The sequence below is a fragment of the Filicampus tigris genome, chromosome 9, assembly GCF_054856515.1.
Source record: "Filicampus tigris isolate MCC_2025a chromosome 9, RoL_Ftig_1.0, whole genome shotgun sequence".
NCBI classification, from domain to species: domain Eukaryota; kingdom Metazoa; phylum Chordata; class Actinopteri; order Syngnathiformes; family Syngnathidae; genus Filicampus; species Filicampus tigris.
In genome coordinates this window covers 11,002,218-11,019,789 of record NC_141225.1, presented here as the reverse complement: position 1 = coordinate 11,019,789, position 17,572 = coordinate 11,002,218, and the positions used below count along the sequence as shown (strand labels likewise).

Genomic DNA, 17,572 nt, shown 5'->3' with positions numbered 1-17,572 from the left:
CTGGCTCCCCCGTATGGTGATGGGAGAAGGTGCTGATTATTACACTTGTCCTCTGGCTCCCCCGTATGGTTTAAGTGAGTACTTCGGGCTCAAATGTAAATTAAAATCAAAATGGATGACGAAAAAATTGACACAGGAGTCCAAATAATGATCCATTTTAATTTGAAAAGGTTTTCTTTACATACTGAACAAAAATCTATTGTAACTTTTTTTATGAAAAAAAGCAAGCTGCTTGTGTACATATAGTCAAATATTGACATTCTGCTGAGGCGTCAGTAATCAATGGTTTCTACTTTGTACGAAATGTTTAATTAGGACGTTTGCCTGTGTTTAAAGAGGAGAAAAATGTCTTCCTAATGGAATTCAATATGATATTTGCTGCTGGCTTTAATGCACCCAAAAGAGTCTTTGGCGCTCAGTGTTGTCCACCTTCAGGGGAGGAGGGGTTTCTCTGTGTTCTTCCCACTGTTGATGTTCACAACTTCAGACCCCCGTTTCAACTTCTCCTCTTCCTGATAATGACAAGAATGACTGCCATTATTATACTGGCCTGCCAGGAGGGAGGGTCACACCCATATGTAGCATCGTGGCTTTAAGAAGTGACAGAAACTTGGGGGGGTACGGGGGTCCCAGACACACATCCAAGTGTGGTTGTCTGTTGCTATGCTAATGCTAACTTAAACACACGGCAGCTCATGCAAAAGAACCAATGAAAAGAAAACCAAATGTGTCAAGACAAATAAATCAAGGGTGGGGGGTGCTCAGCTCACCCGCGACCCTAATGAGGAGCATGGGCTATGGAATATGTTTGGATTGTTGAAAGGGAACTGACCTAGATAAATGCAGACTACGAATAAAGATATGTCGTTCGAATCAGTCAAGAATCAGCACGCATACGTTTGTGACTTCTTTTCTGCAAAATAAAGATTTTTCTTTGTCTGTGTATATTCTCAGACATCCTGGTTATGGAAATCCACAGTTTGATTCAAAGCAACGGGACTCTTCACGTTTGTTGAACTTTTTTTTTTTATTGTTTTCCGAAAACGTTAAAAAAAAATGGGGCAAGTATTCTATTAGGCTAATGATCGTTTACATTTTGCATTTTTATTAATTTTGTTCTACCTCATTTACAATTGATCTGACTCATCTGTCCATTTAAAAAATCTAATGTGGTTCTTGAGCATCTTGATCAAGGATTGGACCATCCCATTGTTGGGTTATACTGTATTACTAGCGTGAGGCATACAGTTGTTAGCGTGATCAGCCAGCTGGCCTAGCTACATGCTCCTGCTTGGGCATACCTATAGGTTCCCCACCCCCGCTGTAAAGCAGTGATTTCTATCATAAGGAGATGCTATACAAAATGCAATAGTGACTGCAAACACATGATGCATGAGCGCACACACTGTATGAACACAATGTCTGTCTGCTTGTGTACTGTAGTTGAGTGCTGTAAAATAATGTCTGCTTGTGCTGTACAGTGCGTGGCAGGATGCGTCCTATCTGGACGGAGCTAAATTTGCGCCAGCAGCGGCCGCGTCTCGCTTTCGGCGGGCTCACCCTCCGCGGCGGGCAGCTGGTACACAACGCAGAGGGACGAATATGCGCAGCCCACGAACGACATCAGGCTAGCGAAGTACATCACTCCCTGGGCGCCGCCCACCAGCGACGTTAGAGGTCCCATCGCCACTGAGACCAGGATCTGTGCCAGGAAGTACTGGCAGCTGAGCAGCGAGATGTCCACCCCCATCCCGCGCCGAGTGCCCTCCTCGGATGAGCCGCAGAACTGAAAGGTGGAGGCGCAGAGAATATGCTCTAAACACAGTTGGGTTATTACTCCAACAACCCAGTTCATGGGTTGCTTTTTGTGTTTGGTCAAAATTCTGTTATTTTTCTGAGAGTAACCAAATTGCTGGGTCAGATGAACCATTTATTGGTATAAATGGCTAAATGTGTTAACTCAATTCCTCTGTTGTTTGTGTTGGGTCGTATTTTTGGGGTAACATTTTCTGAGAGTAACCAAAGTGTTGGTTCAAATTAAAGCATTGTTAAATTATCAGGTTATCACACATGCGCAGATCTGAAAACATTTATGGCCAGCGGCCATGACAGCCATCACCATACATACTACATTTTTGGGGTTATTTGACCCAAAACATTAGATCAAATGAATAACCCAAAAAGTTGGGTCAAATGAATAACCCAAGTTTGGGGGTCAAATTGACCCAAGTAGTAGTCAGTCCCTTTTTGACCCAATAATTAGATTAAAATGAACCCATATGGGTTTATTTTTCACCCAAATGTTGTTATTGTATGAAACGATGATGGCTATCTTAGCTTAGCATTTTAGATGGGGAAAATAGGTTACATGTTATTCAGTGACCTTTTAAGTACAACGGAAACTTTCAAGTGTGAAGACTTCAAAGTATTATCACGAGAGATGTCAGCAAATCTATGTAAACTTCATAAGTTTGTTTTGCTTTTAGGCTTGTGTGAGTGTGTCTGTCTGTTTTGGTGTGACGCCGCCACGCAAGAGTGGAAAAGAGTCCACAAGAAATAGAAGATACTACAACATAGACTCTAACTGTAAGCTTTTACTTTGTTTGATTTCAGTTCTTTTGACCTGTGTTTAATAATGTTATTCAAACCATTGCCAGTAAAGTTAATAATAATCCTGGACCAAATCAACTCCTTTCTACGGGAAAGATTTTGAAACTCAAGCCACTCAAGTTTCCATATTGACCAAATCGAATGTGTACAGACCAGAGGGGGGCAATTCTGGTTCTCGAGGGCCGGTATCCTGCATGTTTTATATGTCACCCTGCTGCAACACACTTGATTCAAATGATCAGGATCGTTATCCAGCTTTTGCAGACCTTACTGATTATATGGTCATTTAAATCAGGCGTGTTGTAGCAGGGAGACATATAAAACATGCAGGATACCGGCCCTCGAGAACCGGAATTGCCCACCACTGTTTTTTTCTATGCGATCCTACGTGCAATCCCTGGACTGACCTGAGGGCTTTGGTAGTATTCACACAGCAGTGAGTAAGGCAGCGTGCATAGTGAGGAGAAGAGCACCCCGTAGGTGACGCACAGGGACAGGACCACGTAGAGGTTGGTGGACAACGTGGCCAGACCCGTACCTAATCCGAACGCCAGGTATGCAAAAAAGTAGAGCGTGCGCAGAGAGAAGCGCTCCTCCAGTTTCTCCAATATGGCTGCAAACACACAACAAACAAGGCAGATTAGGACAGAATTAGATGGATGGGATACAATTAAGATTAAAATGTGACATGATGAAGAGGTAGGAGGAGGAGTGTGGAGATTTACCTGAGTAGAAAGCAGCACTGAATGCATAGATGCACATGCCCCAGCAGCCCATGCTGACCCCAGCGTTGTAGCGCTGGTAGGCCTCGGAGTCGTGAGGCGCTTTGGGGTCTCCTTCAAATACAACCTCCCCCATGAAGTCCGTGTAGAAAAGCAGCATGCCTTCAAAGGACAGCCAGCCTGCAAAAACAAAGCGGGACACATACTGCACCATAAATGAGACTTCACGACTGGATATCACAGTGGACCTGTCACCAACTCAATCCGAATAGAGGAGAAATGGTTATGTTATGGTTACAGTAATTATGTTAATGATGTACAGTAATAGAAAGTAAAAAAAATTAAACATGTTTCGCTGCATTTTTTTTACTTCAATTCAATGGCCTTTGTGCTGTTCCTTCTGGTGTACACACATTGGCCAGCTGGGGGCAGTGTCATACAGATATACTACAGTATGGAGATGGTCACAACTCAAGATGCAGTATTATTTGTCGTTCTTTACAGAAGATAAAGAATATATGCCAATGTGTATTGTAACATTATCTATCTATTGTGACACTCTTTCTGTTTGAATAACCGTTGCTTTAAGGGTTATAACTCCATGATAACGATGCTATACGTTAGCTCGTCATTGGCACTCACCTCTCTAATAATGGACAAGCGCTAGAGAAAATTGATGGATTTTAGTTAAATAACTGAGTCAGAGTTACGTTTAATCTCAAAACAGCAAACGTTTTGGTCCATTTCATTTACTCACCCAAAAAATGGTTAGTACATAAACTGCGCAGAGAGGGTGGCATCCTGTAGATGGCTATACACAAGAGTTTCATTGACATTTGGGAATCTCCCGTCTCCGCATTCTCGCTTAGATCGCTCTCGTAGCGCACGCCATTCAGCAAAATGTTTGCAACCTGCATCATGCACACAAAAAAAATAGTATTAGTTTGAGAAGTGTCTCAGTGGCTACAATACATTGGTGGACCATTAGCGCAATTAAGGCCTTGTCCGCTGGCCTAAACACTATTAGAATCACTGACCTAACATGTACAACATGAGTTCTAATATTTTTTCCATTCAATTATATTAATTTGTTCTCTTCATTTTGTAGCGTTTCTCTTGGCTTTTTTTTTTTTGTCCAATCAGATAACACCCTATAAATGCTGCCATGTCAATCTAATTTGCAATGGAACTCTTTTTCAGATATTAAAATCAAACTGTCCCTCAATGATGTCAGCATTTTTACATCCTGATTATTTGGTCTGAGCAAAACTATTAAAATGTGAATTTAATTTCAATAGTATTTTACCTGTTGGCTAAATGTCACAGTTCTCCTACGTCCGTTCTCCATCCCGACTATCTGGGTCGCTATGGGCTCCTCCATGAGGGCCAGACTCTGAGGTCGCTTCAGGATTCCGACGGCGGAGCCTCGACGTGGTTCCGCACTGGGCTGCGCCCCGGATGTAACCTGAGATGCTGGTTGGGACTGTGGGGCGCCCTCTGCATCTGGGTGACACACCCTATCGGGTTGCCTATCTGCCTGAGTGGACCCTCCTGGTGCAGGAGAGTCACACGGAGGCATCGGTATAGAGTTGGGGGCCATGAGGCCCTGTGGTGTCTGTTGCCCCGTGTAGCAGTCTATGAGAACGCTGTCTATGTAGGAAGTCCCCAGTGAGGAGGCAAATTCATTGATGCCGGTGAGCGAGTTATCCCGACTTATAAAGCTGCCGTATTTTGGCGTAAGGGGGCTCATGGGCGATATGGGGCTAGTGAGGCCGGCGCAGAGACGGGCATTGGCGCTGCAGGAATGCGCCAAAGAGTCAGAGTGGCTCGATTTTGATAAGCGATAGCCGCGGTGACCTCCCTCGTCCTCGTCGTCCACTGCTAGCGCAGATCCCGGCGGGGCGGGCGGCGACGGGGGAAGAAGAAGGTTGGGGCTCTTCAGATGGTTTTTGCTGGACGGTTGGCTCTTTGGCAGCGGTCGCTCGGGGATACTCGTAAGAGTCATGGCTGTGGCGATCACCAGGGTGATGCTGGTGAACATATAGATAACCCGCAGCTGACCTCCCATTGACTTTCCGAAGTGGGTTTGGTCCCAGTTGATGCCGCCCACGATGTACCCGAAGCCGCCCCCGAGTCCTGTGACAAATGAAACAAAGCAAGGCAACGATTTGCTTGGAATCCCGCCAACAGATGTAGATTAAGGCTGGATTTGGGAAGCATAGTGTACTCATGGTTAGCACACAGTTCTGGGGTTCGGGGATTTAAATCTAAATTCATGTTCTCCTCATGCTTGCATTGGTTTTCTCCTGGTACTTCGGCTTTCTTCCACATTCCAAAAACATGCATGCTAAATTAATTTAAGACTCTAAATTGTCCACACGCATACTTGTGAATGTGAGTTTGAATGGTTGTTTGTCTATACTGTATGTGTCCTGAGGTTGACTGGTTACCAGTCTGGGGTGTATACCGCTTTTCTCGCTCAAAGACAGCTGAGGTCGACTTCTAATGAGGACAAGCACTGTAGAAAATGGATGGGTGGTAAACAACTATGCAAAAGTAGCAACAGGGTCAGACCGACTGTTCCCTAAAATACACAAAAGGCATATATACCGTCAGGCCTGGGTCTACTATCTTTTCCGGATTTTATGGTTCTCACACCCCTAAATCTTTGCTGTAGTTTACAGCGGGTGTGTTTTTGGGAACACCAACCATCCATCCATTTTCATCCATCGCGTGTTCGGTTCAGGCTCGGAGGAAGTACATGGATAAAACCCATGCAAGCAATGCTAGACTCAGGACATGCAGTGTAAAGCCAACCTGAGAGAGACCTGAAGCAGGGTACACACATACAAATAATTGCCTATTTTATCTTTTCTGACTCATATTTTAAAAATCATTATGCTGTTAAAAATCGCAATGTGTGTCTCGCGCTAGCTGTCGACTACTAGTCTAGGATAAAGTATGAGTCAACCCGAAGCCCACCTGCTAGCAGAGCATGGATGTTCAACCCCCGATCCTGGTCCTCCGGGCTGCACACGTCCATCATGTAGGCGTGACTTGGGTTATCTGCAGAATCAGCGCTGAAGTCCATCAGGACCACGCCGCACACCGTCAGGATTATACCCCACTTGTGATTGGATGCCGTGTCCGCCAGCGCTCCTCCGATGTCCCGCCCGTTCAGCACCAGAGTCAGACCGACCAATGCCCCTGGAAGTAAATACAAATACTGTATTAGTTTGTGGGTGCAAAAAAACCCCCACAAAACCTGTTCTCGTATGCGACTGGAGGCTCTTAATAATAGAAGATTTCGCTGTGCTTTTCATTGATGACATATCCCCTAATCCACATGAGGGATTAAAAAAGCAACAAACTGCCTACTCTCATATCTCTTTCAAGTCCCTACTAAACGATGCAAGGCTAAATCACAGCGGCACCAGTATGTCTTACCTATTGCCAACGCGAAAATAAACGGTCTCCGGCGTCCAAACCGGGATGTGCAACGGTCACTCCAAGCTCCAATAAGAGGCTGAACCAGGAATCCTTGAAAACAAACACAGGCCCCAACATTAGGCATACTATTAAGCACAGTACAGGGATTCCAGATCTAGGGTCCAATTTCCATGTTCTTGCATTGCCCCTTGGTGTGCATATGAGTGTGAATTATACGTTGTCTGGATGTGCTCTGTGGTTAGCTGACGACCAATCCAGGATGTGTTGTCTCAATTGGGATTACAATTGAGATTTATGTATCACCTTTCAAGGGACCCATGGCAATGGACTGGTTACCAGTCAGAAGCAGGGCACATTTAGACAACCAACGGACTGGACGCCAGGTAGTCACAAGGCATATTTAGATACATTTCTATGTTCGCCATTCACAAACACCGGACTGCTCACTGTTACGGGGACACAAACAATGCGCTTGTCGATGGTCAATTTCTGGAAAGATATCGACACACAATGCACATGTCGCAAGTCAATCAGAGGACACATATTGTATGTACTGCTGGATAGGTTCCAGCTCACCTGCAATCCTAATATATGTGTATACATACGATAAGTGCTACCACTGCACATGCAGTGCCCTGTGATTGGCTTGTGACCAGTGTGGGCCCTTGATTCTCTCTTAAAAATGGTCCAGCTACATAGATACCAGCTAACTCAAGTTTGTGAAACCCCGGTACCTAGTCTTCGCCCTTGTCCTGACTTACCAAGTATAGGGCTAATGAACCACACCAAACTGTAGAACTGATCAGGCAGGCCCATCTGCAGAAGCACGGGCGTCACATAAGCCGTCTCCATGGCGTAGCTAAATTCGATCCCGAACAAGATGCAGCCGTTGAAGAGTAGCTCCTGGAAGGCGCGTCTTGGGGGCAGCTCGCTGAGGTCTAGTCTGTCCAGGGGACAAGGCGTGTTGGGCGGCGGGGGCGGCGAAGGTCGGATCAGCTTCCGCCGCTTAGGCTGCCTCTGGAAGTTGTTGGCGCGGTGACTGAGGAGTCGGGTGGAGGATGTCGGGAAGCTGGCCGTCTTGGGCAGCGAAGTCCTCCAGAGTCCGTCTTGAGCCGAGGGTAGCCTCCCCATGCCGGGACTGGCCAGGAGGGGGTCGCTGGGGGTACCCATGCCTGGAGATGACATATCTCTCTCAAGGCAGCTTACTCTGCAGCACAGTGAGTAAAAGTCAGAGCTGGCCCAAGACATGAACCAACTAAGCACCGGCTCCTAAGAGCAATTAATTGCCAACAGGGTCTATTTTTGGCGGATAGGGAAAAGCCCTGCTGCCAATAATGAAAAAAATGTGACTAATTGACATCACCTACAAACATGTTTAGATTTTCCTAGAGCTGGGCATTTTACTACAAATTAAATACTATATCTTGGTCCGCCTCTAATTTTAAGCAGGTGTCCGACTAAACTTTCACTGGCCCCCCAATCCCCCCCGCCCCGAAAAACGGGCATTGTATGTAAATGATAGGGAAATATATATAGTCAGTACTTTTTCCACTTTTACTCACTGTATGTAGATGAGTTGAATCTGTACTTCTACTGATACAGAGTGTGAGTACTTTTGCCACCACCGGATTATAGTAGGCGTTTGAATGATCAATATTAGTATTATTGGCTGGAATAGAGGCGTGGGCTGGCTCCAGAACTCATTGCTCATGGTCATATGGGGGCGGGGATAGGGGTGTCGGCAGTACACCGGTCAGGAGGACACTGCAGACACCAATGCGCATGTAGCTGCGCATTGCCCATGTGCTCGCCCAGTGAGTATGCGGCACCGAGACGCCAGCTTCCTTTTCAATATTTCATGCAAGATGCTGGATTTAATGGCGCACCACACAATACAACGAAAAGCTCATGTTTACCGATCAAATTCGAACCGATCCATCGATCCATTGCTTATGCAATGGAGACTACACAAAAAAAGCCAGGAGGCGCGCAAATGAAAAAATAAATTACCTTGTCCGGCTGCTTCGTCATTTATAGCCGCGCGATGCGTACAGTGCGACCATGGTGGTTCATAAAAATTGCTGTCAGATGGATTACGGGAGCCATGATAGGTGCTGTTTAGGTTCCTTTGATGCAGCCACTCCGATGTCTCGTTTTTCCTCCCCCCCAAAGCCTCTTCCTGCCGGTCTCTCGCGTGACGTCACGCCCCTCCCTGCAACATCAGCACCGCGGCACGTCTATTTTTGAATTGTCAACACATAACTGCTACCTAGAAGTCGTCGAAAGAAAAATATTTTAAGTAGAAAAAAAAGAAAAAGAAAGAAAGGACAAAGAAAGAAAGTAAAAAGAAATCATAATAAAATATGTACATTTGGGAGAAAATATATAGGCTGAAAAGAAATGCAGTGTACCGCGTGATTCTAACAAAAACATACCGAACGTTAAGTTAAAAACCCTAAATTATTATGAAATATATCATTTTTAGTAATATTTAAAATGTATAATAATTTGGGGAAAACATTAACAAGACTAGCACGTCCGCCTCACAGTTCAGAGGTCGTGGGTTCGATCCCGACCCCGGCCTCCCTCTGTGGGGTTTGCATGTTCTCCCCGTGCCTGCGTGGGTTTTCTCCGGGTACTCCGATTTCCTCCCACATTCCAAAAACATGCTTGCTAGGTTAATTGGACACAAATCGCCCCTAGGTGTGATTGTGAGTGCGGATGTTTGTTTGTCTCTGTGTGCCCTGCGATTGGCTGGCAACCAATTCAGGGTGTCCCCCGCCTACTGCCCGAAGACCGCTGGGATAGGCTCCAGCACTCCCCGCGACCCTTGTGAGGATAAGCGGTATAGATAATGGATGGATTAACAAGATTTAGCAATACGTAAAAAAATACATTATTTGAATTACATTTTGAAAAACTAAAATAGTTCATATTTTTCTAATATGGAATAATTTGGAGGAAAATTAAAAAAAAAAATCAAATGAAACCATATATACGTTAAAGAAAAGAGATGTAAAATTGAAAATAAAATTTTATTCTTCTTTTATGCTGTCAGGTTAATCTAAAAAGAAAAAAAATGTATGAAACAGCTACTAATTTAGGGGAAATGATTTAAAAGCAAAATATGTTTTTAATAAATACAAATACAAAATACAATATTAAAAAAAAGAAAAAAATGTTTAAATTATTTTTTAAATATTGTAGAATGCACATGAAAAGCATGATTCTGTCTAATAATTCATTATTGTCATGAGACAAACAAAATGATTGTCACATGCTTACATCAGGAGTTTTGAACCATTTCCTGCATGAGTGACGTAAAACACTTCTTTTTACCCTTAACTTTATTTTAAATTTTTTTAGAAAAAAACAAGTAGTAGTAGTAGCAGAAAAGATAATATAAGAGTGCGAATAAGGAGTGGAAGAGGCATACTTTAATGCCGAAAACCAACGAGTAAACCATCTCACCTTTACTTAAAACGCAAACTCATATTTTCCCATTTGATAATGTCCCGCCTCTTTTGTGCCCTTCATTGCATTCTGATTGGCTAGCGCTTCAAAGCTGGCCAAAAACGATTGGACGACTCAAGTCGTTGTGCATACAAGGAAGTGGTTATTTTGTTTTGTAACAACTCCACATAACATACAGTATATTTGTTATTACACGTTCGCTCTTCATTGAGTTGTTTTCATTTTTTTCTAGTAAAACATGGCCAACGTCGACCTTGTTCGCGTCGGAAAGAACTTGTTAAAGAGCGCGGACACTGGAGAGGTAAGTAACAGAACAAACTACATCCAATAAATTGTTATATTACAATCTAAAACTATTGGACCCACGTTGCCACCTCCTCGGTGGCCTTTGAGTCCTGCTTAGAGACCTACTGTCATAAAGCTGCTATTATGTTCCATACTGAGGCTAATCGGTGTCAAGTGTGTCTCTGGTGCCTTGTTATCATAATGATGCTCACATGCGGGGTGGAACAGACAACAGGTGGAAAAATTACTCGGCCACTTAACTACCAATTCAACTCCTTTAAGTAAAGATGAAATAAAATACAAATGTTGACATGAAGAACAAAAAACATTATATGAATTCATGTTCAATACTCATTTTTTGATCTCGTGATTTAGGAGGATGAAAAACCTCTGCACACAAATTAGTTCCACTCTTTTGATAACTTGCAGTTGTGATCGTACTAAGTAATAACAAAACATAACCAACGATGACAAATTAGGGTAATAATAATAACTAAGTAAATACTAGTCCTTATGTGTGTGTGTTTTGAAACTTATTAGACCCATAGTTTTTAAATACCAGAAGATGGTGGTATTTAGGTTGGCACAAGATAACACATTCAGCATGAGGGATGGGAATTGGGAATTGATAAGAATTTAGTGATTCTGTTTTGGTTCTCTTATTGTTTCTCAGATGACAAAATGAAATATTGTAATACAAATGATATATGATATCATTGATGTCATTATCATTATATGGATAACTGTATGGTATAAAGCCTATTTTAAAAGTATATCGTCATCATAAAAGTAAATACTCAAGTACAGATATCTGGGGAAAATGTACCTAAGTACACTAACATAGTATTTGTACTTTCCACCACTGAGAACAGAAGACAGTGGTATCTGACCTTGTGCCTTTATGTTGTCAAAGAGTGTGGAGCTGCAGTCTCTGTGGCAGGACCGGCCGGCGGTCTTGTTCTTCCTGCGCCGCTTCGGCTGCCAGGTGTGCCGCTGGACGGCTGCTGAGATCAGCAAGCTGGAGCCTGACCTGAGTGCCAACGGCGTGGCGCTGGTGGGCATCGGGCCTGAGGAGTTTGGCCTCGAGGAGTTCAGGAAGTTGGGGTTCTTTAAAGGATGTAAGCAGCGTTCATGTGACACACTGGTGTCTCAAACTCAATCATTCAAAAGTATGATTTTGGCACCGTCTGACTCTTGGTGCCAAGGGACTTTGTTGAATTGAGGAGTTTGGAGAAATGCAATGCTTCGCCTATATCTTATAGCATCTATAAACCTTTTAAAAGGGTAGCTTCATTTGGACAACTGCAGTGCTTCGCCTCCATCTTGTGGCATCCGTAGGCATTATAAACTTCTTTAAAAAAAGGGTGGGCTTCAATTGCTTGTAGGTTATGGCTTTCTAATGTCCATTTCCTGTTTTGGAGTTATTGCATTGCTATTGCTCTTGTTGATGAAATCAAACAAACATGTAATTCATTACATTGACTTAAATGTCGTCGTATGTGTCGCTTTGTCTGTATTACACTGCCCGCAATGTGAGTCTAATGAAATAAATAACCAAAACATGTCTTCTCTTTTTAGCAATCTACGTTGACGAGCAAAAGAACTGCTATAAGGACTTGGGCTTCAAAAGGTGAGTCAATTCAATTTTACCTGAACACATTGCACCACACGATAATCCTGCAAAAGCTCAGGCTGGATTTACTCTTCAGGTCCAAGTGCCAAATTCTGATTTAATGCCTCTATCTGATTTATTTATTTTTGTTTTATTATAGTACTTCCAGGTACATTTCTGGTGACACGTATATAATATGGCTGTGTTTACACTAACGGAACGCATAAAACAATTCGAATTGTGTTCAAATATCACTTTTACCAGGTTTATAACTGCCTCAGTGTATTAACATTAAGCAAAGCACTTGGTTGTTTGTTTAAAAATAGCCTATGAAAATACATGTACAGTATGTTACATTTTTAAACGCATTTTCAAATGCGTTTGACATACCACCAAAAGAATTTTGCTAGCTGTGACGTCTGCTAGCCAGAGGCTTAGCTACAATGTATTTGTTTACAGAGTAGCTAGTGACTAGAGCACAAGTGAGTAACATTTCCTGATGTTTACCCAGTATTGTATATTTCATGTGGTACTGCCTCAATACTGTTGTGAAAACATCAGAATACAAATACCGGTACATGGAATTTTTTACTTGCTGTCTGTGACCCACCCAGAATGTGTCCGCAACCCACTTGTGGGTTCCGACCCACCAGTTGAGAATCACTGCTCTATATCCATCCTCTGTGTTTGTACTGCACCTGCATTGGCAAATGTCCAGTAAATATCAGATTTTGATCCACTTTTGGAAGAGGCCTAATTCTGGTCTGAAGATATCCAACACCATGCTTTACAAGGTCTACTTACACTGCCATGAGGCATAATACCAATCTTACCCCTTGAGAGAAAAAAATGTTGTAACATTGTAACACCTGAACCATCATTCTGCCTTTACAAAGATAACAAAGCTACCAATGTTCCACTTGTATTGATTTGCTAGGTACACAACTTTGAGCGTGGTTCCTGCCGCGCTGGGGAAGAAAGTACGAGAAGTGTCTTCAAAGGTAAGCTGCATGCTGGTGTGTTTCCCCCGCCATGATCGGAACGTACACCGACACTTGTCACTATTGCTTCTGCTTTGCACGCAGGCCAGCGCTGATGGCATCCAAGGCAACTTCTCAGGTGACCTGCTCCAGAGCGGAGGCATGCTCATTGTAGCCAAAGGTACACCGCAATAAGAAACGTTCACAAGCGGTCTCATTATAATTTTTAAAAACTGTTTTTCCGTAGGAAATATTAAGAATTGAGTTTTGTTTGTTAATTCAAACTTGGCTCAATCAATCTTTATTACCTGTACAGGCAAAATACCATTTTAAATGTTGTTGAAGTATAAAATTCAGTAAATCACCGTATCCTGACACAATAATTATTAACTAGTAACTACTCATAAACTCTTCAAATGGGAAGTCAAGTCTAAAAAAAATCTTTACAGTAATACTGTATGTTCTATGCGGCCGCACTAGTCTAAACACACAGATGGATAAAAATGGGTTTCATATTCATCAAGCACAATATTACCAGAATACCATATTTAGACTAGTGGGGCCGCATAGAGCATATTATTGTACTTTTTTTTTTTTTTTTTTTACTTAACTTGCCACTTTAATTCTTATTTGTAATGTTTTATTCTTATACCAGTATAAAAATGATTCAACCACTGTTGATGAAACTTAAATACAGTGGACCTCCCACATACTCGCAGTTCAGCACACATTTTTGCTACTGCAGAACTTATGAGGGGGGCAAAAAAGGGAAAATACCTTCAAAGAGGCAGTAGGGGATTGATAAAGGCAGTTATAGCGTTTCAAATTATACAGTCCGTCCACAGGTGGGCAGTGCTGTTCCATATCTAATGAGACTGTAAATGAACAGAAAGTAGAGATGAGTACATACTGCATTTAGTTCCATGCATGTGAAGACAACCACCTCACAGGCAACAATCAGTAATCTTCCTCTGCACGTTTGACATATCGATAACATAGATTTTCTTTATCTCCAGTTTCAGTATAAAATGTTATTACATTTCACTTTTTATTAAATAAAGCAAATGAATGAAGATTGTTTTTTAGGGCTGCAGCTATTGCATTATTAAACAGCAAAACATGTGAAGTGCAGGTATTATTGTTGTCCACTTGGGGTCGCCATCACCACGTTCCACACTATCATATCATGACTCTTAGTGTTTGTGTGGCCTTAAACATTGGGGCCTGGCCTGGTGAGTGACGTGGGAGTCAGTGAATGAGGTTTCTTTTGTGAGCTCAGGTTAGTCGCTGGCTTTATCAACTTGAACATTTTGTTACCATTTGTTTAATAAAGCGATTGAAAGTGCACTGGCGACTGTGTCTATCCTTGACCACTTTTGGAGGATATGTGGTGGTAGGCTATATTGAATAAGCCTCCACTGGAGCACGAAGCCACAATAACCAAACCGCGAACTAGGAAGGAAACACTGTATTCACCAAAATTCATTAACCTGATAACATTGTCTGTATCTTTTCTGATTGCCAAGGGGGGGAGAAAACCCTGCTGCACTTCATCCAAAACTCCCCAGGAGATTATGTACCTTTGGAGGACATCGCAAAAGCTTTGTCCATTTCGTCCCATGCGAAAGAGGGCCAGAGGCCAGTGGTAAGACACATTACTCTTATAATAGGAAAAAGTGTCATTGTCATTGTAGATTACCTAGATTGGACCTTCCCAATGAGGGGTTAAACAGAACAGCACGAAAAACATGTGTTCCCAACTCACGTCAGTCTCTATTCGTTTTACGTCAGCACCATTACGCGTATCCAACAGACTTCTCCACGGACAATATCATGGTTGTTACTTACTCGTCACAGCCCATCAGCCCGCAAAAACTGTACATTACTTGGATTGGATTACATCCATGATACTGTAGCTAGACTTACACTGATGGTTCCTCAGAGTTGAGGAATGATATTGAGACAGTTAGGGATATCCTTAGAAAGATCCCTGAAATGTTGAACACAGCTATTTTGTGTCAGATGTGCCAATTGCATGTTTTGGCATTAAAAACACGGTTGCGTCACGAAAATCAACAGATGGTGGCTTCACACAGCAAACTAGCTTCTCATCACTGGCCTTTTGACAGATTGTCTTAATGTGATGTATTTGCCTGACAAAATTTTTTACTGGGACAAACCCATTTGCTGTCTGAGTCACAAATAAATTATTTAACGCTACAATTATTATTATTATTTTTTTTTTTATGTTCAATGTTTCCATTCCTTTTGCAAGACATGGAACTATTACATGTTTTTCATCAGCTGAAAGATAATTATGTTTCCCAATTATACATAAAAGCTGTGATTTGCTTGATAATGTGGAACAACCGCCTTAAGTAATGTTGTTTAATTATGCTCATCTAAGGAGCTAATTACTGAACGCTTGAGATCGATATCAGTGTTCTAGATAGAGAGGACAAAAAACATGCAAAATTCTGTGTATGTAAATATATATATATATATATATATATGTATATATGTATATATATACACACATATATATCCATCCATCCATTATCTATACCGCTTATCCTCACAAGGGTCGCGGGGCATGCTGGACCCTAGCCCAGCTGTCTTCGGGCAGTAGGCGGGGGACACCCTGAATTGGTTGCCAGCCAATCGCAGGGCACACAGAGACAAACATCCGCACTCACAATCACACTTAGGGGCAATTTAGAGAGTCCAATCAATTTACCATGCATGTTTTTGTAATGTGGGAGGAAACCGGAGTACCCGGAGAACCCACACAGGCACGGGGAGAACATGCCAACCCCACACAGGGAGGCCGGAGCCGGGATCGAACCCACGACCTCTGAACTGTGAGGCGGACATGCTAACCAGTCGATCACCGTGCTGCCTATATATATATATACATACATACATACATACATATATATACATATATACATATATATACATATATACGTTCCCTCATCCCTTCCAATCACTGCCAACCTCTTCATGACCTTTCTGATGGATAATACGCATCCTCTCAGAACACAAACGACTTTGTTGTTGCACTGTGCTCTCCAAATGCTAAAGAAAATGAGTGTGAGTTGCATAGTCACAAGCTAGCAGACACGCTTGTTTGTGAGTGGTAGGCATGCTGACAGCCTGACAGACTGGCCTTGTGAACTTGTCGAGGTCAGCGGCTGATCACAAGAAATTCTGCTTTTTCTCAAGAGTGACTTGACATATTTGTGTTGAGGACTGAGTCATTCTGTGAAATGTGTGTTATCTGTGGGTACTGGAAATGTCTTCATTCATTCGATGCAGTAGAAATCCTAAATCTGTGATGCTCCTTAAAGTGCATCTGGAAAGTATTCAGCGGTTCACTTTTTCCACATTTTTTAGGTTACACCCAGAGTTATATGCATTAATGTGCCAACTAAAGCTATATTTTATTAAATAACTCATCAATTAATTATAATTAAATTTATTACATATATTGTATAATGCAAAGCAATTCAGCATAGTTTTTACTCCTTGTTGAATCAAAATCATATTGGGTCAAATTCTCAACCCAATGTCATTGTATCACCCTTGCTAAGGCTCTGCAATGGCATGGTACCTAAAATGTTTCACTATGAAGATTCCTATACTTGGGTACTAACTGCAATGATACGGTAGCAAAAAACATTTTGGCACCAGAGTCATTCTCGGATTGCCATACACATTTTATTCTGTCTTCCAGCTTTGATATCTGATTCCAAACTTCTACTGCCATGACAGATATCCAAAAGTGGGCCAAGCCGGGGAAATAAATCATCTTAATCATGTCACTGGCAGTGTACAGAAATACAACAATACAGAAATGAGAACTTTACACTTTTTTTCTTGCAGTGCAGTGATGACGTTTGCACTCGATGAGGACGTCGCTTATCAAGTTTGATTCAAATCTCATCCAGTCAGGTGCAAGACGACACAAATTATGATCTCACCTTGTTTCGAAAACCATTTAAATAAAATCAAGGCCATACTTCCCTATCCCACCCTCTTGCTTTCAGTTTGTTCATATTTTTTTTTTTCGGGGGGGCGGGTTTCAAGGGGCATGCATTTTTTCATTTGCTAATGTTTGATTTTTTGGGGGGAGACATGTATTTTTTCACCACTTAAAGCAGTAGCCCGACATCATCATAGAAACTCTAACATTCTTCTGTCAAAATACATAAAGGATAAGCAATTACATTACACTTAACATCCACTTGTAACACTTTGATTGAAATTGCTCAGTATGGAAGGAGCAGTTTTGTCTCATGCAAATGTTACCCTTTTTCGGGACGGGACGGGACGCAGCTAGGCTATTACAACTACGGTTACTTTGGAGGAAGACAGACATTTTTTCACTCTGAGGCCGCACTTGTAAACCAAACCACCAAATTACACTTTATCAGTTA

At 42.3% G+C, this 17,572-nt stretch overlaps 2 protein-coding genes across 4 annotated transcripts; one reads left to right on the top strand and one right to left on the bottom strand.

Annotated features, from left to right (window-relative positions):
- Positions 1–139: 139 nt before the first annotated feature.
- slc45a1 (solute carrier family 45 member 1) lies at positions 140–8,989 on the bottom strand. Of its 3 annotated transcripts, XM_086042029.1 has the most exons (10): positions 8,793–8,986; positions 7,544–7,989; positions 6,780–6,872; positions 6,315–6,539; positions 4,639–5,468; positions 4,090–4,243; positions 3,336–3,512; positions 3,018–3,223; positions 1,561–1,786; positions 140–512 (listed from the first exon to the last, which is right to left on the bottom strand). In XM_086042029.1, the coding sequence occupies exons 2-10, from the start codon at positions 7,965–7,967 to the stop codon at positions 484–486; spliced, it is 2,364 nt and encodes a 787-aa protein (XP_085898155.1). In that variant the 5' UTR covers positions 7,968–7,989; positions 8,793–8,986; the 3' UTR covers positions 140–483. The 3 variants fall into 3 exon arrangements, with proteins under 3 accessions (XP_085898155.1, XP_085898154.1, XP_085898153.1); XM_086042028.1 differs by having other exon boundaries at positions 140–1,786; positions 7,544–7,954; positions 8,793–8,989; XM_086042027.1 differs by having other exon boundaries at positions 140–1,786.
- A 1,380-nt stretch (positions 8,990–10,369) lies between these two features.
- Positions 10,370–17,162, top strand: prxl2b (peroxiredoxin like 2B). The gene is made up of 7 exons (XM_086040836.1): positions 10,370–10,557; positions 11,455–11,659; positions 12,120–12,171; positions 13,091–13,154; positions 13,239–13,314; positions 14,660–14,778; positions 17,019–17,162. The coding sequence occupies exons 1-7, from the start codon at positions 10,495–10,497 to the stop codon at positions 17,043–17,045; spliced, it is 606 nt and encodes a 201-aa protein (XP_085896962.1). The 5' UTR covers positions 10,370–10,494; the 3' UTR covers positions 17,046–17,162.
- The last annotated feature ends 410 nt before the right edge of the window (positions 17,163–17,572 follow it).